Source organism: Diabrotica undecimpunctata, chromosome 6, assembly GCF_040954645.1.
Source record: "Diabrotica undecimpunctata isolate CICGRU chromosome 6, icDiaUnde3, whole genome shotgun sequence".
Lineage (NCBI taxonomy): Eukaryota > Metazoa > Arthropoda > Insecta > Coleoptera > Chrysomelidae > Diabrotica > Diabrotica undecimpunctata.
The window spans coordinates 9,283,783-9,306,567 of NC_092808.1; the positions used below are offsets into that span (position 1 = coordinate 9,283,783).

Sequence of the window (22,785 nt, forward strand, 5' to 3'; positions counted from 1 at the left end):
TATGCTCTATTTCAATTGTTGCCGTTTGCAGTTGTTCTTAGAATTTCGATCATCTTTTGAGGGTTAACGCAGCCAAATGCTTTTCGATAATCAATAAAACATGCATATACATCTACATCATGTCTCTGCATCGTTGTTTTAACACCACATTTAAGGCAAAAAGAGCTTCTCGTGTTCCCAGTTCATTTCGAAATCCGAATTGAGTCTCACTCATCTGAAATTCACACTTCTGTAAATTCGTGTATGAATGATTTTGAGAAAAGTTTTAAGGGCATGAGACATTAATAATCTTCACATTTAGTGGCATTTATTCTACTTGACGGTGTAAAAATGGATGTCTGCAATCCTGTGGAATTCCAATTTATTAATCTAGTGTGATGTAGTTCGATCAGTCTATGACCTACACATGTTACACCACCTGACATTATTCGTGTACAGGTGAGGTATGACGGCGCCAGCCTCTCCACATCTCTCCTACATCCAGTTCAGTTGCAAAAACAAGAAACAAACCGGGTTTGGCGGTCGGTGGGGCGCGATTGTGCTGCTGCTATGGCGGCTAAGCCACCAATCGCCAGAGGCGCAGTCAAAATCTTTAAAAATGAGAAAAAAGAAAGACGGGAGGAGGATATTTATTATTGGGAATTACTAGTAGGTTAGTATTCTTAAAATATCTTCGAGAATATCGACAAAAGTAAGATTGTATTGTATTTTTTCCACTCTACATACTTTACACCAAACCAAAGATATACCGGGTGGTGAATCGTCGAAAGGGTCATAGCAAACTCATTGGGAAATTCTAAACTGTTGAATTCCTGCTTCCCTAATTATTTTACATCAAAATTCATGAGAAAATCTGTAGAAAACTGAAATCTGTATTGAAAACAAATGTTAAAATTGTTAATTACTGTTTAATGGGAATAAGCCACAATTAAGTTTAAAATATTAAAATAAGTTTATTGACGTTTCAATTTCCACTTCGGAAATCGTTCTCAAAATACAAACATTAATGTTTATTGCTCGTGAAATTTATTAAATATAAAATTGTAACACAACTCTTGTTATAATGAGCTAAGTATTCTTTTTTGTTTATAAATAACAAATTTAAATTCATATTTACATCAATTCTCTGGTCATTGTTTCTGTATACATATAAAATTTATATCCCCTTCAAACGTCTTTCGATCTTCTAATTAAGTATACATTTTTTTCTTATTAAATTTGAATTTAATCGACCAATTTAGTAATAATAAAACTTGTGACACTGCCTCTTGAGCTCACAAGTTGATTTTTATGTGTAATACACTCCGCGTCATAGAAAACGGGCCACCCCAAATATTTAAAATATTTTCGAAATTATTATTTATTGCTACAAAATTAAGCATTTATTTTTTTGTATATTGAATCAATAACTCGTTTAATATGAAATTTCATCATTATCGTAAAACATCAATCAAAAATAAAAAATTTAAGAAAAATAGGAAATTTATTGAAAAAATCAATGGGGGTAGACAAATTTTTGAGCAAATATTTTTATTTCTACATAAAAATATAATCGACCAAGAAGAGAATCCGTTTAGAATTAAATGTCTATTAAAAACAAATCTCACTCTGCAAAATTTATAAACTTTTATTAATTTTTATAAGCCATTGATAACACCGGGTGCTAAGAAACTCTCAGTCAGCCAATAATGTCCCAAAATTAAAAGGATCGGTACGTGGAACATTCGAAGCATGTATCAAACAGGCAAAGCAGCAAATAGTATTCAAGAAATGACTCGCCTGAACCTAGATATTTTAGGATGCAGTGAAGTTCGATGGCAAAATTCTGGAATAAGAATTATAGACGAGCACCATATCTATTATTCTGGAGACGACACAACAAGAAAAAGAAATGGCGTAGCGATAATAGTTAAAAGGGAAATATCTAAAGCAGTAATAGGATTTACTCCCATATCAGACAGAGTTGGGCTATTGAAAATTAACTCATATCCCTCTAATATAAACATCATTCAGGTCTATGCACCGACATCCACTGAAGAACAAATAGAAAATTTCTATCAGACTCTAAAGACTCTCTAAAACTGACTAAAAACACGAACTTCCTATTATCATGGGTGATTTCAATGCCAAAATGGATAAGGTACAATCGAGAAGGTCATGGGGTCATATGGTCTTGGCATAAAAAACGAAAGAGGAGAAATACTGATCCAATTCTGCCAAGAGACGGATATGGTTGTATCGAATACACTTTTTAAATTACACCCAAGAAGGCTACATGGAAAGCATCCGGTGATACCCCAGGGAAAATCATAAGAAACCAAATTGATTTTATCAACATAAACAAAAGGTTTAGAAATTTTATCACCTCAACAAAAACATATCCAGGCGCAGATGTTTTCTCAGATCATAGTCTATGGGTTGCAAATATCAACATAAGATGTAAAATAATTCATAAGAAAATGAGTCCCAAGATAGATATAAGACTACTAAAAGAAAATGACATCCAGAAAAAAGTAAAAACAGAGATTAATAAGAATTTTGCGAAAATAGTTGAAGGCATTACTAGAGGTATAGAAGAACAGTGGAACGAAATGAAGACATCTATTACCACAATTTCGCATGAATATCTAAAATCAAAAAGAGAAAAGAAGCAAAAAATGGATGACATAAAATATTGCAGATGATGGAAGAGCGAAGAAAATTAGGTAGAAATGACAACGAATACAAAAAGTTACATAAGACTATACTGAAGGAGATAAAAGGAACAAAAGAAGCATGGTTGACGGAGAAATGTCCGGAAATTGAAACACTATAACGCAAACATGACGATTTCCATTATGCACAAAAAAATTAAAGAGGTACAGAACACCAGGAAGCAACGCAATACAGGCATAGTTGTAGACATTGAAGGCCAGATTTTGACTACCATTGAAGATAATTTAAGAAGTCCTGAAGACTGAAATAAACAATTCCTACGTCCCAGAAATAACAAACGAAGAAGTAACTATGGCCATTAAGCGGATTAAAGATGGGAAATCACCAGGACCTTATGAGATGCATGGTGAAATATTAAAGCTATTAGAGGCACGCCAAATCACAGTTCTTAATAAAGCTATTCAACAGCATCTACGAGACTGGTTACTTACCAAAAGACTGGCTACTATCAATATTCATTCCACTTCCTAAAAAAGCCAACGCTATAAAATGTGAAGAACTTGGATTACTTAGTTTGATGAGCCATGTACTTAAAGTACTCCTTACTATCATTCACTCGCGCATATACACCAAATTAGAAGAACACCTAAGTGAAGTTCAATTTGGATTCAGAGCAGGACTAGGAACGAGAGAAGCACTGTTTAACAAAAAGAGAAATCAAACGATTTCTACTTAGTGAAACCGAATTCAAATCTTAACCACTGTGTTTCCTAAAATTTGCGAAACAAACAGCTGGATAAATTACTCGGCAAGGGAATCTAAAATTGCATTCCACAAGCCGTTCATCCTGGTCAAAATTCGTAGTGAATTCAGTTTCTGGTACTTCAAACGAAGTAAATAACAAAATAGAATGACGGTATTAGATTTTTGTTTTGATACAGTGCAGCGACAACCGCTGATACGTATTTCGACCTTCTTAGGTCTCTTCAGAACGGTATAGTCACTGCTCTATAATACTGCTCTACACTGAAATACGTATCAGCGGTTGTCGCTGCACTGTATCAAAACAAAAATCTAATACCGTCATTCTATTAACCACTGTTTAGTTTGCAAGTTCTGATACAGAGAGCCAGGGATGTCAACTGCGATGTGTATGCATGTTTCATTGATTTCAAGAAGGCATTTGATAAAGTCCCACATGGGAAACTAAACTAAAAACATCAGGACTCGATGGTAAGGATATAAGACTGATATCTCCAATGATATCTGATATCTAAGACTGAAACTTATATCTCCAACAAAAAGCAACAGTGCGATTAGAAAATGAACTGTCCGAGATCTTCACAGTCGAAAAAGGAGTAGATAGGGTTGCATATTGTCACCGGCAATATTTAACATATACTCTGAAAACATCTTTAGAGAGACCTTGGACGAATCAGAAGATGGGATTGCTGTAAATGGCCAACATAAACAATATTAGATATACATACGATACAGTGTTGCTGGCAGATAGTGCGCAGGAGCTCCAAAGGATGATGGATAACGTTGTAGAAACATGTAACAAATACGGCCTAAAACTAAATTGCAAGAAGACAAAAATAATGATCATTAGTAAGAACAACAACATAAACGCCCAAATTACAATAGGCGATACACCTTTAGAAAGAGTGGAAAAATATGCCATTTGGGCTGCAATATTAAGGATACTTGGGATTACAGCTACGAAATAATTATTCGTATTGAAAAAGCGAGAAGCTCTTTCAAACAGCCTTAGGAATATTCTCTGCAATCTTTGTGGTGTTACCGACGTATGTTGAGGATCTCATATATAGACCACGCAAGTAACATAACTTTTCTCCAGATGCTAAGAAAAGACAAAGAAATTATAATACCGTAAAAAACAGAAAATTGGCTTATTTCGGCCACATTATGCATAATAATAAATACCGACTTCTACAGTTGGTTCTACAAGGCAAGATTGAGGGTAAGCAGGCCCTGGACGTAGACGTACATCCTGGCTGGCCAATCTTAGGAAGTGGACAGAATATTGTTTTTTTTTTCTACAGTTTGGGCTGTGTGTACAATTTAAAAATGTGTACGTTACACAAAGATCCTTTGTTAGAAAATAGTGTCATCGTCTTGTTACGCAATTATGTTATCACTTTATAATAAAAATACGCTATACATTGAATATTCTCTAATTTAAATTAATGAAAGCTATCTTGGATATATATAATTGTTATATTTATATTAAAAACGCAAAACTCATATTTCTGGATTTAGAATCATCTCCCGTTCTTAAGCCATCCCTTTGTCGGCACTGCTGAACGAACCGCCACCCTGTCCCACCCCCATTTGCCGCCGTCTTCGCCGGTCCGCAGTGTGACGTAGAAGCTCAATACCGTGTCTCGCGGCAGCGCAACTGCCACCGTCCCTAAAATCTGTTAGTGGGTCCGCGCCCGTGATACAGTGTGTTTGGCTCTTGTGTGACTGTGTTCCGTTTCATGAAGATTTGCATTTAACAACCCCGACACCCTCTGGATTTTTAACACTCACTTAAAATGGGGGAGGTATGTCTTGATTTTGCAAATTGTAGACTTGATCATTCAAAATTTTACTCGAGATTGCTGACGGTGGTGGTTTTGGTTTATTGTATAGCCATGGCGCTTATTGATTTGTAGCTTTGACTAAATTATTTGCTTCTCGCTTTTTTAATGTTTAAAGTTACTGTACGCCACGGGAAGATGGTTTGGTAAAGTATTTCATGAAAAATAGCTATTGCGTTAACCCAGACTGTGTGGCGCCGAATTACCGGTGCACACAAATTGTTTTACTATAGTGCTTGCAGTTGAAAGCAATTTCAGATTGACAGTAGACGCAAAATGTAGTTTTTGTTATGCTCTGCATGGTGTAATCGTTACATAATATTTTTTTGAGAAACAAATTTCAAAATTTTGTACGTTTAATCAAAAATTAAATATTAATATTACTGAAAACCGAGCCAATTACCATTAAAAAATTAGCTAATAGTTTTAAATCTGCAGATAAAAAAGTTCAAATTCTTCAACTTAATAACCAATAAATTGTAGCAATTCAGTATAATAATTCAATTATTATCTTCAACCCTTAGGCGGATTACCGTTGGGTATCGATTGCTCTACATTTGGAATTTGACCTTTAAATTGATCAGTCAAAAATGACCTCTATGGCTTACTGCCATACAGTCATAGTTACCTTGCTTTACATCCGTTGGTGCTGCAATACACATTACGTGGGTGTTTAGAAGTAGTACCAAATTAAAACCTGATTATTTCACGAAGATTCGTGCACACTTTTGTAAAAAAATCTATTTTATTTTAATGTTTCGATTTCTACTTCGTAAATCGTTCTCTAACGGAACGATTTTCGAAATAAACGTATTTTAGATTGAAATTCTAGTTAATATTTCAATTAAAAATAAAAAATAATATTTCTTGCCAAGCCTGTCAATGTCAAAATGACAGATAGTTTTTGTTCTTTTCACACGCCTTTTTTCTTTCTTTGCTCCGGGTAAGCATGCTCTGATGTATTGGTGTTGCAGAATTATAACTGGACCAAAATCGAACCAGTTTAGACTGCACATTGATCAAAAATTACTTGTAAGCTCTGGAAGCGGTCTTATTATGATTTAGATTTGAGTTATTTTAGATATGGATGAAATCTACGGTACATAGAATGACTCCACGCATGATTGATGGATCAAATATCCATTCTAATCAGATATTTTAACTTCTGTTTATCATTATTTCATTTATATTACGTAATCTGAGGCCAAGTTAAAGACAGATGAATTCCGGGGTATTTCCTGCAGGATCCTACCGTGAATCTTAGTCTATTTATCATAGTTGAGTGGAATTATTGGTCATTATGTAATACTTTTCGGTAGAGGTCGCTTCTTATCCTTCTTTTATCCTTCTTTCTGGAAATAGGTTTCGGTTTTATAAATCTTTTATTAGGATTTGGAAACTATCTTAATAGTGAGGTTATAACGGACTTATCCAAGAACTTACAAATGCGTTATTTGCGAAAAACTAACATTTTCCCACTACCTTGTAAAAATATTTTTAACGGAAATAATATGAGGAATTAAAAATTAAAACTGTTCTGGGTTTCACAATACCAGATAAGTCGTATATTAATACCTTAAGTCAAGATACGGATAAACAATGAATATTTATCGTTTTTTGAGTATTTTACACCAATATTGGAAAAGTTCTTCCTTCAAGGTCTTAGTAAGTCGGTTTACGTATAATTTAATTCTTTAATAAGTACAGAAAAACTAAAATCCAGTTAATTGCATGGTCCAATTCAACGATTGCGAAAAATCTCATTAAGAAAAACTCTAATCACTATAATATAATGTGGATTTCTAGCAATAGTATTTCATCTTCATCGCAATTTAAAAAAATATGGTCCTACGACGATATTTTTAAGATATTCTGAATTCCTGATTACTAAAGGTACTATTTAAACGAGTTGTTTTCTGAAGTTGACGGGTTGTCGACTATTATCATGATTTGGGTCTTTTTCTTGTTCAGCTTAAGTCGTGACGTTTTCTCCGTATTATTTTATGGGATGGTGGCTTGGACATTAAAGAAAGATGTTTCGGACATATTAGAAGCCTTCGAGTTGTTATGGGCCTACAGAAGGATATTAAGAATAAGTTGGGTGGATAGAGTCACGAATGTCGTGGTGTTGAGAAAAATGGGAAAAGATAAAGAGGTTTTAAATACAATTAAAGTCAGAAAACTGCAATATCTGGTACATGTTATGAGGATCGAACGTGATAAATTGTTGCAATTAATAATGCAAGAAAGAATACAGGGTAGAAAGAGTCGCGGAAGAAGACGCATCTCCTGGTTAAACAATTTGAGAGCTTGGTTTAACTGCACTTCTGCTGACCTCTTTAGAGCAGCGGTATCGAAAGTGCGAATTGCCAAGATGGTTGCCAACCTTCTTAGAGGAGATGGCTCATGAATAAGAAGAAGAATAGGTCCATATTCCTTGCTCATCGTGTCCAGCTTGTTCATTTTTTGGACCAGTTTCTCTTCTGAGTAGGTTAACATTATATTATCGTCTGCATATCTAATGTTCGTGATTCTTTTTCCATCTGTTTTTAGTTTTTTCGCCTCTCTATACTTTCAAGACTTTTCTCATAATAACTTCATATATGTATATTAAATAATATGGATGATAGAGAACAGCCTTGTCTTACCCCAGATTTTGGTCTAAATATTTTGGAAGAAACATTGGTTCTTTTATTTTTCCGAAAGTGTTTTCATATAGGTTTTTAAAAAGACCAACTGTCTTGAAATCACTATATTTTCTACGACCAATTATAACCTGCTCCACTTTACGCAATTGAAGACTATATAGCAATTGACAAGAATAAATAGGTTTTCAAATTAAATTCATATGTTTTTTCTATTATTGATCGAACATTTGAAATTTGCTCTCTCTGAGCTTTGTCTTTGTCGTTTTCGTAGTTAAAGACATATAGTTTTCCAAGTAAAGGCATTGCACCACTTATGACCATTCTTTTGTCGTTTTTTGCCTCCTTTGTGTTTTTTATCAATTCATAAATTTTTTTGTGCCAGCGAAATACGATACATTTTCCTGGTTTTTCTATTTTTCTGTTTTTTTCTCTATATAGGGTGGCCCTTAAGTAATTTTACAAAAGAAACAGTAGATTCTACACTTAAAATATTACAATTTGGGCGAACTTGCTTTAATAAAATGTTGATATTAAAAAGATACAGGGTGTTAAAGTTGAAATTTACAATTTTATTTTTCTTTATAACTTTTTTTGTTTGTGGACATTTATGTATAAAAGTTTATAACTGCTAGAAATATTGCGATTTACGGATGTGAGTGCTATACTATGCCAGATTAGGTTCTGCTGGATCCTGCAAGCCATCTTTAGGCTTTTTACATTGCGCGGGAGCATCATAGTCGTCAATTTTTACGTTTTTTTTTTTCAACTTTTGATGACATTGCAGTATGAATTCAATTCAATAACACTGCCTATAGCAACGTGTTTGTGTGGCTCACGGATAATGAAAACATCATAAAAAGGATGTACAATACAGTCACAGGATTCCCCGTAAAACAATAAAAAGGAACAAAATAGCAATATTGTACAATACAATCTAGAGATTCCCCGTAAAACATAAACAAAAAAGATTGCCGACTTGGGAGATTTTAATTACACCAAGCAAAAAGAAAACAATGTTACGTAACGCGTTGTTCGAAACCCCTCCCACCCCTGTAAAGCACCGTATGGTTTTACAAGACCTTCCCTTCCCTATAATTGTGTTACATAATACTGGAACTACCCCTTATCCGATTTGCTATCCATGTTTTAAAAAATTCTCTTACATGTTTTCACTTCCTTTTTTTTTGTTTTGTTTACTAATTTAAGTAATTTTTAAAATTTGTTAGTATAATAGAGAATTTATTCATCTTTAACATTTTCAATGTTATCTTGTATTTATTTTTAATTATTTCATGTTGATTATCATTATATTTCATTATAATGGACTTACAAAAAATTTCTCCTCGCTTGGGAATCGAACTCCAGTGTTTCGTGTGAAAAGTAAAAAAAAAAGAAAAGTAAATAGACCTGAAGATAGCCACCGTTTTAGTAACGTCAATCCAAACAAATATATATATAACTGGTTGTTGAAATTTCATTTTATTTTTATAATAAATGTATACCTACGTATGTATAGTATGTATATTATATGTATATTAACATACATACCGAGCATGTACATTCAACTTTCTTTCTTACTTGATAACAAATAAACTGAATGAAATTATAACACTAGCAGAAGAACAACAAAGTTTCAGGTCGGGAAGATCATGCACTGACGCTATATTTATAATAAGGCAAGTGCAAGAGAATTCATAAGAATGCAACAAACCGGCATATCTATATTTCGTGGACCTTAAGAAAACATTTGACCGGGTCAAATTAAAGGACGTTATACACTTATTGTACAAAAGAGAGATACCTCTAGGAATAATCAAAACAATCGAAACGAAAATATCTATCAAAACAACACAATAAAAGTAAATGTAGAAGAAGAACTAACCGAACCCATTGAAGCTGGCAATGGGAATAGAGAGGGAGATTCTCTGAGTCCTCTATTGTTCAACCTGATTATGGATGAAATAATAAAAAAAGTAAGAACTAAAAAAGGATACCAAATGAGAGAAAAACAACTTAAAATAATCTGCTATGCAGACGACGAAATACTACTCTCTCAAAGTGAAGATGATTTACAACGTATGCTGCACAAATTTAATATACCCGCCAGAAAATTTAACATGTTAATTTCCCCAAAAAAGACAAAATGCATAGTTACAACAGCAAATTTACTAAGATGTAAATTGGAGCTGGAAGGTCAGATAATAGAACCAGTGGTGGAGTTTAAATACCTAGGCATCACATTATCTAGCTACAGAAAGCTCGAAACCGAAATGGAAGATAAGTGAATAGAGCCAACAGAGCGACAGGCTGCTTAAAAGAAACAATATGGAGAAATAAAAATATCGGGAAAGAAATGAAAGTCAGAATTTACAAAACAGTCATCAGACCAATAATGACATATGCGGCAGAAACATGACCTGGCACAGAGAGGACAAAGAGGATGTTAGAAACAGCAAAGATGAAAACACTTAGAAAAATTGATGGTAAGACACTATGGGACAGAGGTAGAAGTACAGATATACGACGTAGATGCAAGGTGGAGAGTATCAAGAACTGGGTAAGAAATAGAAGAGTAGAATGGAACGCCGAAATATCAGCCGAATGACAACAAATAGAGTAGTAAAGACCGCAAGAGACGGTTCCCCAATAGGAAGACAATCTGTAGAAAGGCCACGAAAACGATGGAACAATAACTTGCTGGAGGCACATTGAAAAACAGACAGAGTCATGTCTAAATAAAAAGAAGAAGAACTTTCGAATGCCTTTATGTTTTTCGTCGTTCTCTTTACTAGCATGACACACAACTTATTTACCTGCCTTCAATCTGTAGCATTTGTTCCTTTATATTGTCCGGAGTTAGTTCCTCTTCCAGGAGCAGATTAACTTTCTACAGTTGCCTGTGCCATCTCTCGTAGACAAAGATGCATGTTTATATGAGTTAAAAGTATATCAGTCAAATATTTGACAATTACTCGTCGAAAATGAAGAATCAGTAAATGGAAAAGTAAACTTTGAGAAAAGAATGCCCTGCATGAATAAAATTTGCAAAAATATTAATTTACGTAACAAGAGCTTCTTCTTCTTCTTGTAGTTCCTTCTCCTACCGGAGGTTGGCTATCATCACAGCTATCCTTATCTTATTGGCGGCTGCTCTGAAAAGATCTACTGAGCTGCAACTATACCACTCTCTTAGGTTTCTTAGCCAGGAAATTCTTCTTCTTAACACTTCTGCATTTGTAACTCGTTGGGTCCATGGTATTTTCAAAATCCTTCTTCTTCTTCTTTGAGTGCCTCTCCTATCGGAGATTGGATATCATTAGGGCGATTCTAATTTTATTTACTGCTGTTTTGAATAATTCGTTAGTGGTACAGCCAAACCACTCTCTTAAATTTCTCGTCCAGGACATTCTTCTACGGGCTGGATTTCTGCGTCCTTGGATTTTTCTTTGCATTATATTTTGTAGGAATGTGTACTTTTGTCCTCTCATCAGGTGGCCTAAGTGTTCAAGTTTTCTCTTTTTTATATTCAGTAGAACTTCTGGATCGTTATTTATTCTGCGTATTACCTCTTCATTTGTAATTTTATCCACTAAACTTATTTTTAGTATACGGCGGTAGCACCACATCTCAAAGCTTTCAAGATTTTTAACATTCCTCTGTTTAAGAGTCCATGTCTCAACACCGTAAAGCAAAGTACTGAATACATAGCATTTTAACATTCTAGTTCGTAGCTGAATACTAATATCACGATTACAAAATAATTTTTTCATTTTTATAAAGGTAGACCTGGCAATTTCAATACGTCTTTTTATCTCGTGATTTTGGTCACCTGTTTCATTGATGAGAGTTGCCAAGTATTTGTATTTTCTTACTTTTTCGAGTTGGGTACTGTTTATTGTAATACTAGTGTCATGTATTGGATTCTTACTGAAGGTCATATATTTGGTTTTTGTTGACGTTCATCCTTATGCCGTAGTTATTACATATCTCATTCATACTTTCAACTAGATGTTGTAGATCTTCCGCCTGTTCTTGCCATTATCACAGTATCGTCAGCATATCGAATGTTATTGATAACTTCTCCATTGGCTATTATCCCTTCGTTTGCACGTGAGAGAGCTTCTTGGCATATTTTTTCGCTGTAAATATTAAACAAGAGCGGTGACGATATACAACCCTTTCTTACTCCTCTACGTATTTCTATTTCGTTCGATGTTTGGTCTTCAATTTTTATATTAGCTCGCTGATTCCAGTAGAAATTTAATATTATTTGTATGTCTCGGATTTCTTTGAGTTTATTGTGGCACACTTTGTCAAAGGCCTTTTCAAAGTCTATTAAGCAGGCGTGTACCTCTTGATTAACATCTAGACATCTCTGTGTTAGGACGTTTAAGGCAAAGAGAGCTTCTCTTGTACCTAATCCTTTTCTGAATCCCATCTGTGTATCGTTAATATCGATATCTAACTTTTGATGGATTCGGTTGTGGATGACTCTAAGAAATATTTTAAGCAGCAAAATCCTTCTACAGCACCACATCTCAAATGATTCCAACTTCTTTAAATTATCCACTTTTAGTGTCCATCTTTTCATTCCATACAACAAAGTCGAGAACACATAGTATCTTAACGCTCTTATCCTCAGCTCCAGAGGAAGGTCTCGATTAACAAACAATGTTTTCATTTTTATAAATGCTTGTCTTGCAATTTCAATGCGTGTCCGTATCTCTCTACCTTGGTAATTGTTTTCGTTTACCCATGTTCCAAGATATTTGTAGTTATTCGCTCTTTATACTTGTTTTCGCTTGATATCTAGCCTTTCTACTGTATGTTGCTTAGAAATAATCAAGCACTTGGTTTTCTTAACGTTCATTTGTAGTCCATATTTTATACTGACTTGAGCGGAAAGTCTTGAAGCTGACAAGAGCGGAAATTTGACAAACAACAAATTAAAATTAACTGTCAATTCACAATATATCGCAACGTTGTTATCGTAGTAACGAAATCAGAGCAGACTGATGAGAAAAAGCTTTTGTCGGTACCTAACGTCCATTTTCTGTCTCTTCTGTTTCAACAAAACATTATTTTCTAGACAAAAAATCTTTCTGAATATCAAATATGTGACATTTCTGTTTTATTATGAATTGACCACTCTATACGTCACACTTCTTTCCCCCATACATTAACTTCTACGTTTATGATCTTTTTATTGTTCTAAAATCCATTTTAACGGCTAACCAGTCCGACGAACCGATTTAGAAATCCAATGTTGAACCGGTTCAGTAGAATTAAGTAGAGGGATTATCCCGTCAACCGACTTATATGGCAGCGTCGCAAATAAATCGATAACTGCCCCAATTATTCGGACATGCAAGATTGTTGGTTTGAAAGGGTCGATTCTTACCAGGTGTTTTATTAATAAACTGTATTTAACTGCGTTTGCCTATTCCGTAATACAATTTTCATGACAAGCTATTTTGCTTTCGTGAAATTTTTTTCTTCATCAAAATGAAACGGAAAGCTTAGAGATAGATTTAGATCTAGGCCATGCAAGTCTCATACTGTACAAGTCTGTCTTGCTTGGCATATCTCTTTAGCCTGATCTGTTTACATCAGAGCTATTTGTGTGCAATTTTGAGAATTTTAGATACCACTTATACTGGTGGCAACAGAAGAAACGTATCAAAACATTAACTTTGTATATTTAACTTGTAAATTTCACTCTAGAATTAAATGTATTCAAATATAAATCACAAATTATTATAATATTATAAGTTTAAGTTTTATTCTGAACCATAAATTTTGTTCAGGTCCTAATTTTTCGTGTAGCACAGATCTTGCTTGAAAATATCGCGTGCTCATGCGCAGTTGTATAACCTGTCTTGCAGAGCTCTTGCGTAGCATTAAAATTGCATAATGTAAAATCGACTTAAACTCATAAATCTGCATGGTTTAACGGACTGTGACGCCAAACTGACGTCTTTATTGCCAAAATAAAAGCTCTTACAGCATTTTCAAAACTTTCTAATTCCGAGATAAACGATGTAACAAATATTGGTGATTTGACGATGGAGGAAGCATTAAATGCTGTAAAGAGTCTTGTTACAGTATTTAGAGCTTTCTCCATTGTTAAATCATCTGTCTTGGAATCAGAAAGTAAGAATAGAAGCACTTCCAAAAAACAGAAATATAAAATTTAACACGACAGTGATTGGTTGTACTATGGTTATGTGTTACAATAAAGTACCATCTATCCCACACTACTGGTCACAAAACGAATCACTTTGGAATTCCCTCATAAAAAGTTCTTCCTATTTTCAAGAGATCGCTGTTTATTCCTGGTATCTAAGTACTAACCCTGAAAGAAATGGTAATACGTCAAAAACATACTACATCGATGGTTTCTTGTTTGAAACAAACTTTTGTCGAGGCGAGGACCGAGAGTTCCCATCAGTCAATCGACGAATCAATGACTAAGTTCAAAGGAATATCTGCCCTGAAGCAGTATCTTTCTATAAAACTAGTAAAAAGAGGTTAAAAAATGTGGCAACGAAGTGATTCTTTCACAGGATATATATATACGATTTCAATATTTGCCCGGGAAAAAAATCTGCACCAACTACTGGAACTCTAGGAGAACGAGTTGCTGAAACTCTAGCCATACGGTTACCAGATGTGTGTCTATGCTTTGATAAATTTTTCACTTTGTTTAACCTACTAAACACCCTAAATTTTCCATGTTTAGGAACCTATATGGTCAATCCAGTAAATGTAGCCAAATTTAAAAATAACAAAATGATAAGGGATAATATTGAGTTTTTAGTTTCATTCGAAGGAATTTTACAACTAAATGGAAAGATACCAAAGAAGTGATGCTGATGTCCAATTGTCACAGTACAACTATTATAATTATCAACAGAAAACTGAAAACTGGAGAAAAAGTTGAGTTCACTTGTCCAGAAGCAATTATTTTTTACAATAATTTTATGTGAGGAGTAGATCTCGCCGATCGAAACGTTAGCATATATAATACGGACCGAAAATCGGCGAAATGGTGGAGAAAAGTTTCTTATAGATTAGTTATGTACGCTATTGTAAATTTTTTGATTATTTACAAGGATTTGCATAAAAGAAGTGTAGAACAAGATAATACAAAATTTTCACTTTCGAATTTTCTGGTGCCACTAACAGAACAGCTAATTGAATTAGGAAGATCGAAATCAAAATTAGGATGATCGAAAAAATGGAATTGCTGAAATACGGAGGCGCAAGGATAGTATCCTTTATACGAATGTTGTTCAATAAAATCGAAGCAGGAGAGAAGATTCCCGATGAGTGGAATTTATCATACATGTCCTCCATTTTCAAAAAAAGGTGACAAAAGGTCACCAAATAACTACAGAGGGATCAGTGTAATGCCTTCAATAGCAAGAATCTTTTCATCAGTTATAAAAGAAAAACTAGAACAACACATGGACCATTATAGCGAAGAACAAGCCGGATTCCGAAAAGCCAGATCATGTTTAATATATTCATTATGAGACAGGTGATTGAAAAGAACAAAGAAAAAAACATTGAAACACATATGACCTTTATCGACTTAGAGAAAGCATACGATAGCGTGCCCAGGAAACAACTATGGGAAGCAATGAGAAGAATGCGCGTTAGAGAGAAATGGGTGAATATAACACAAAGACTGTATAAAGAAACACAAGTGCAAATAAAGTTAGGTAATGAAATAACAAAAACAATCACCGCAACAAAAGGCCTCAAACAGGGATGTGGTCTCTCACCTACACTTTTTAACATATATATATATATATATATATATATATATATATATATATATATATATATATATATATATATATATATATATATATATATATATATATATATATAGATAGATCAGGCTTTGAAAAGATGGTATAGAAAATGCGGAACAATGGGCATACCAGTACAAGAGAATATATTACATTCACTACTTTTCGCAGATGATCAAGTCATTTTTGCACAAGACAGGGAGGATATGGAATATATGATAAGGAAATTAAAGGAAGAATATGAACTTTGGGGACTCAATATAAATATGTGCAAGACCGAATACTTATGTATTGGACCCGAGGTTGCAGATTTGAACTTAAGTTTAGAAGAAGAGTCTATTAAGAGTTGTAAGGCTTTTAAGTATTTAGGGTCAATGATTAGCCGAGATGGTACTTGTATGAAAGATATAGAAATGAAAATAGCACGGGGAAAACAAGCCACATGAGCACTTCATGGAGTGATATGGAACAACACTCTAACCAAAGAAAACAAAAAGAGGATCTTTCAAAGCATAGTGATGAATATTACCCTATATGGAGCGGAAGTATGGCCAATGACAACAACAATACGAAATAAAATAAGAACAGTTGAACTGGACTTTATGAGAAGATGTCTACAAATCACAAGAGCGGATAGAATAAGAACGGAGGAAATATGGAACAGAATGGAAGTAAAATGCTCAATTACAAAAAAGTTGGAAAACAGAGCCCTGCAGTGGTACGGGCATGTACAAAGAATGCCAGAGCATAGGTGGCCGAAAAGAATATTAAACTGGGACCCGCCGGGAAGAAGACGGAGAGGAAGACCTGCTACAAGATGGAAAACATACGTCGGAAATGCTATGATAGATAGAGACCTCAGACAAGGTGACTGGGAGAATAGAGTGCTGTGGAGGACGAAAACGGCGAACTCATAATGGGAAAAGCGGAAGAAGAAGAAGAAGAATATCTAAACGGCAGAAACAGATGATAAACGTTGGAGACCATTTGCCACAACAAATACCTACTATTAGGAGAAGGTGCTATAGATGTACACAAAATAAATCAGAAAGTCGAACTACGACTATTTGTACAGCGTGCAATGTGCCTCTATGCAAAAATTGTTTTTTACCACATTCATAAGAAGTAATTTTTTTATGTAATTTTTTTTTTATTTTGAATATAAGTTTGTTTCTTTATTGATGGGATTTATTTATCCCACCATTCAACACTAATGGGACATATATGTCCCATGTCTTTTCTAAGGATATAAGGACACGCAACAATGTTAAAAAAAGTCAATCGCTCTGTTAGGTCTCTAGGTATCAACGAGTATCTTTAAAGTCATTTTAAACAGTTTTATTGAGCTACAATGAAAGGATTTAAAAAAATGCCAAGACGCGAAGTGTTTATTTGTGCCAAATTTAATTGGAAAAAGTTTGCAATACCTATAACTTTTTTTTTATTTTGCAATATGTAAATTGTTAATTACAAATTATCTGCCATTCGACCAAAAAAAAAAAATTAGGTTTTTTGTTTGAAATTATATAAAGAATCCATTACACTTAATATAAATTAGTAGTCTCGTATTGGGGGGTTATTTGGTTTTTTATGCATCTTTTTGTGGTTCGCTCGCCTATAAGGACATAGTCTTAAATGGCCTGCAGGGTTTTATAAATAAAAATTTATCTATCATCACTTAACTGCCTTCAAGGAGAGCCAACAACAAATTTTCTTTGTTTCCATTTCTATGAAATGTACCTGTCTTCTTTTGAGGAAATTAAATCTGTATATGCCCAATTTACTCGTTGATCCAATTATGTAGCGTGAATCATCTGGTTATTTCGTAATAATTCTGCATAAAGTGGTACGGACCGGTTTAAGCATTGTTTTAAGTATTTCAGAAGTGTCAAGTCAAGGTTACAATAAGTAAAAGACATCTTCTAACTGATTATTTTAATGGAATGAAATTGTTATTAAGCGACAAATTTTGCTGGTCTGCTTTTTCTGAAATAACCAGTTTTAACCTGTAAGTAAAATTAAGTAGTGAAGACAAAAAATACGCGTGTGGTTGATAAATATTTCTTTGATTACATCTATATCTGTCTTTTTATTCTGAGAAATTTTTCCACCTTGGTTCGTCATGTTCTCTGAGATTATTTGATCAAACAAGATTCTCTGGACTGTACTATATTGGATCATACAGAAATGGATAACAGGAAACGATCTCTAGGATCTCTAAAAAATACATTGAATATATTATTGAAGCTTTAAAAAATTATAGAACTACAGAAAAAAATACAAAACGAACCAGAAAATCAATACTCAATATCAACAAAAAATAAAAAACAAAGCGTGAAAGAGAAGATCAAAAATACTATACATAATCACGAAATGTTCTAGGTTACAAAAGAATACAAACAAAGAAAGTTGGATGACATGAAATTTCTAGACACCATGGAAGAAAGAAGACATTTAAAGAGTTGTGAAAGAGAATACAAAGAAATAAATCATCATCATCATCATCATATAACGGGGGTCCTACGGCGATTGCCGCTTCCCGCATTTCAGCCTCCATCTTTTCCTATCTCTCCAATCTCCCTCTTCTAAGCCTCTAGATTGCATTGTTTTTGTAATTTCTCTTCTCCAGGAATTTGGTGGTCTTCCCCTTTTCCTTCTTTCTGGCGGAACATACATTAAGGCTTTCTTTGGCCACCGCTCCTCCTCCATTCTCATCACGTGACCATACCATTGTAATTGCCTTCCTTGTATTCTATCTGAAAGAGTATCTCTAATTCCTGCACGGTTTCGTATTTCCTCATTCCTGATTCTTTCCATTCTCGATACTCGACATGACCTTCTAAGATAATCCATTTCCACAACGTCTACTTTATCTCGTTCATTCTTTGTCATCGTCCAACATTCGGCACCATATGTGGTAATTGGTTCTACAATTGCTCTGTATACGCGAAGTTTGGTATGCATCTTTATTTTATTAGACCACAGTAATGAATTCAGTATTCGGATGCATTTTTTCCCTTGGGTTATTCGGTTTTGTACATCTATCTTAACTCTGCCATCTGCTGATATGATGCTTCCTAGATATTTATACTGGTTGCAGCCTTTTATGACTGCGTTTTCAAGCCTCAGATCTGTGGTATTTCCTCCAATTTTTAAATATTCTGTTTTGCTTATGTTTACAGTAAGCCCCCATTTGGCATATTCCTCAAATAATTTTCGATTCATATAATTTATATCTTCCTCATCGGTTGCAACCACCACCTGATCATCTGCAAACAACAATGTATACAGAGTGTCTTGTCCCACTTCGATGCCCATAAATCTACATTTATTTCTCCAATTCCTCAATGCTTCTTGGACGTATATTTTAAAGAGTGTCGGTGACAAACAGCATCCTTGCTTTAGGCCTTTAGTGACTTTAAATTCATTTGAGGTTCTGGTTCCAATTTTTACACAACTAACTGCATTTTCGTACAATTTATATATCGCTCGGATATACGTCGAATCCAATCCGGACCTTTTGAGGACCTCAAACATTTTCTTTAACGGGACACTATCATATGCTTTCTCAAGGTCTATAAATACCAAATGGGTCTCTCTACTTCTTTCGACACGCTTTTCAATTATTTGTCGTAGGATAAATATATTATCAAGGCAGGATCTCCCGGTACGAAAGCCGCTTTGTTCTTCAATATCTTGTATCTGTCTTTCAACCCTCTTCTTTAATATTCTGCCGTACAACCGGCCCAAAGAGCTCGTCACACTAATACCTCTATAATTGGAACAGTCTCTTTTATTCCCTCTCTTATATATGGAGCTTATATAAGATTTATTCCAATCTCTAGGAATTTCCTGGTCTCCACACATACATTTATTGAAAAGGTCTACTATTAATTCTAAAAGTGCAGTCGGCCCATATTTAACCAGCTCTATGGGAATGTCTCCAGGCCCTGCGGCTTTTCCGTTTTTAACCTCTTTTAAGGTTTCCGTCAATTCAGATAATGTTATTATAGGGATTTCCTGTCTTTCGTCTCTGTTGTCTATTAATTCCCTTATCTTTTTCCATCTGTACTCTACTCTATCCTCTTTCAGCAGTTTCGTATAATATTCTTCCCATTCATTTAACTTTATGAGAGAAATGTTGTCTTCATTTTTCTCATTTTTCCTAAACTGTTTTAATGTTTTCCAAGCTTGCGCCACTTTTGTTCCACCCATAAATCTGTCCAGTTCATCACACTTAGCCTCCCAGTTTATATTTTTCGCCTTATCCACGTCTTTTTTAACTTCTCTATTCCATTTAGCGTATATTTCTCTGTCTTGAGGATCTTTGGATTGAAGCCATATGTGATATGCTTGTTTTTTCTTGAGAACTATCTCTTCTAGTTCCGTTGACAACCATTCAGGTTTTCCTTTTTTCCGATTTTCAACTTTTCCCAGTGCTTTTCATTTGCCGCTTCATGAATATATTTTTTAATATATTCAAAGAAATAAATAAACTAATTAAAACGATAAAAATTCTCATCTCCTAAAGTGTTTCTAAGGATAATTCATAAGAGAATCTACAAGCTGTGTGAAAGTCAAACTTCCCCCAACCAGTTCGGGTTCACAAATGCTGTTGGTACTAGAGAGGCTTTGTTCTCAGTACAAGTCTTATTCCAGAGATGCAGAGACGTCAACTGCGACGTATACGCATGTCTGGTTGATTACGAGAACGCGTTTGATCGAGTACAGCACGCCAAGATGATGCAAATACTAAAAGAAAAAGGAATTAACAACCAAGATCTGAAAATAATTAGAAGTCTCTACTGGAATCAGACAGCAAATCTCAGAGTTGAAGGTGAACACACTGACTAAGTGAAAATCGTGCGTGGAGTAAGGCAAGGCTGTATTTTGTCTCGTCTAATCTTCAATCTGTAGTCTGAAAGAATATTTATCGAAACTTTGCACGAAACTCAAAAAGGTATTCTACTAAATGGTTACCGGTTAAACAACATCAGATATGCAGATGACACCATAGTATTTGCGGACAACTTAGAAGACCTACAAGTTCTTATAAACAAAATCACGTATTACAGTCAACAATATGGACTCAATATAAACGTTAAGAGGACATAGCTTATGATAATTAGCAAGAAAAGAAAAAGTGACGTACTACAACTACCTCGGCACCATAATAAATGAAGAATGGACCAACAACCCGGAGATTAGAGCACGCATCGGAAAAGCTAGATCCACCTTCAATCGGATGGGGGCCTTCTTCAAGAAGAGTCAAAACCTCTCTCTTGATACAAAAGGAAGAATGCTGCGATGCTACGTCTTCTTTGTCCTTTTTTATGGAGTTGAATCGTGGACCTTATACGAAGATATGTGCAGAACACTGAAAGCATTTGAGATGTGGCTATATCGGAGAATGCTTAAGATCCCGTGGACTGACCGAGTCACAAATAAGGAGGTCCTCAAAAGAATGAAAAAGAACCGAGAGGTACTGATCACCATCAAATCTCGAAAGTTACAGTTCTTCGGACATATTATGCGAAATGAATTCAGATATGCTCTCCATCAAGCCATCCTGCAAGGAAAAATATTTGGAAAACGAGGTCCAGGAAGAAGAAGAACATCTTGGTTAAAGAACCTCAGAATCTGGTTCAATACATCTGTGCAGCTTTTCCGCGCTATAAGATAAAGATTGCCATGATGATCGCCCACATTCGTAACGGATAGGCACATCAAGAAGAAGAAGAATTAAAAAGAAAGTAGAGGAGACCAAAAATAAATAGATAATTAAAAACTAAGAGGAAGCAGAACTACTATCGGAATTTAGATACTACGAATGAAAGGAGAGACTTTCTGGACCACCAATATTAGAATCAGAATTGGAATATCCGATCTCAGGTTTAAACTATAATAAAGCTGTAGGACACGACAACGTAAATATAAATGCTTTAACATCAAGAATCTATGAAAACTTTTTGATAACATATACAATTTTGAGAATATTGGGACATATACAGAGTCGCCCAAACTCAGATATGCTTTTTTTCGTCTTTTATGAGAGGAGGTGGTCTAAATTTTCGAAACATACTTCGGTCCTAGAAGGTGGGCAGAACCGCCTTCCAGCCTCCAGCGTGGCCACGATGGTATCCGAGACCGCACGCAGGGGTTGTTTGGACACCATCGACGTCAATGCCAGAGACCTACCTGCTAAAACAGCACCCTTCTCAGTGGTGAATTACTAGCCTGATCGCTCTGATTGGGACGCAACATCGGCACGGCATTCACCTGATCTCATTCACGCACAATTCTCACCCATTCTCAGTACGACTGAATTCTTCTCTCCTTCTGTTCTCCCTGTTCATGTTCAATGTCGGCCCTTCTTATTCGGCCTTATCTTCTTGCTTGTTTCTGTGCACAATGCCTCCCTTCGGGTCACCTTTCTTCTTGTTTTTTTTGTCTCCAATGTTTTCCTCACTTATCTCTGAACTGCTTTCCACCGATCTGGAGACCTAAGCATCTCCTACACTAGTTCCGTGACTGATTGCACCCTACTTCCTAGCTCTCTCTCAAGCAGACTCCTTTCATCTATCCATCTATCGCATACCAATAGACTATGAGACAGTGTCCGATATTTCACAGTACAGGTGTTTGTCATTTTCATTTTTTCCAAATCTGTAAAGGTATGCTCTGAAGCAACCATGCAAACTCAGATATGTTGAGAAGAATAATTAAGTTAATAATTAACAGTTAATATCCTTGTTATAGATTTTAATAAAATTGAAAAGCACTACATGTTGTATGACGTATTTCGCTCGACGCATAAATGGACTTTTCCAACTGTTTATAGCGTCTTACCTAACCTAAAACTTGTTATGTATATATCTCAGCATTTTACTATAGAGAAAAAGTAATACAACTCCAATATATAAGCTTCACTTTAAAAATAGTATACAGACAATATGTTTTAATTAGCTAAACCAAGATTTCCACCAATTATATCCAATATTGAGAAAGATAAATATTGAGTATCTTGATTTTATCACTGCGTTATGTCAGCTTCAA

At 34.8% G+C, this 22,785-nt stretch overlaps 1 protein-coding gene across 8 annotated transcripts in view; it reads left to right on the top strand.

Moving 5' to 3' along the window:
• The window catches only part of Atpalpha (sodium/potassium-transporting ATPase subunit alpha), a 202,484-nt gene that overhangs the window by 86,391 nt on the left and 93,308 nt on the right, over positions 1 to 22,785 (top strand). Inside the window, exon 1 of one of the 8 annotated variants that reach the window (XM_072534187.1) lies at positions 5,068 to 5,225. The exons of 6 other annotated variants lie outside the window; for them this stretch is intronic. In XM_072534187.1, coding sequence (XP_072390288.1) covers positions 5,217 to 5,225 — 9 coding nt within the window. In that variant the 5' untranslated portion in view covers positions 5,068 to 5,216. Of the gene's footprint in view, positions 1 to 5,067; positions 5,226 to 22,785 lie in introns of those variants that run through there. One more of the 8 variants, XM_072534184.1, reaches the window with a different exon arrangement.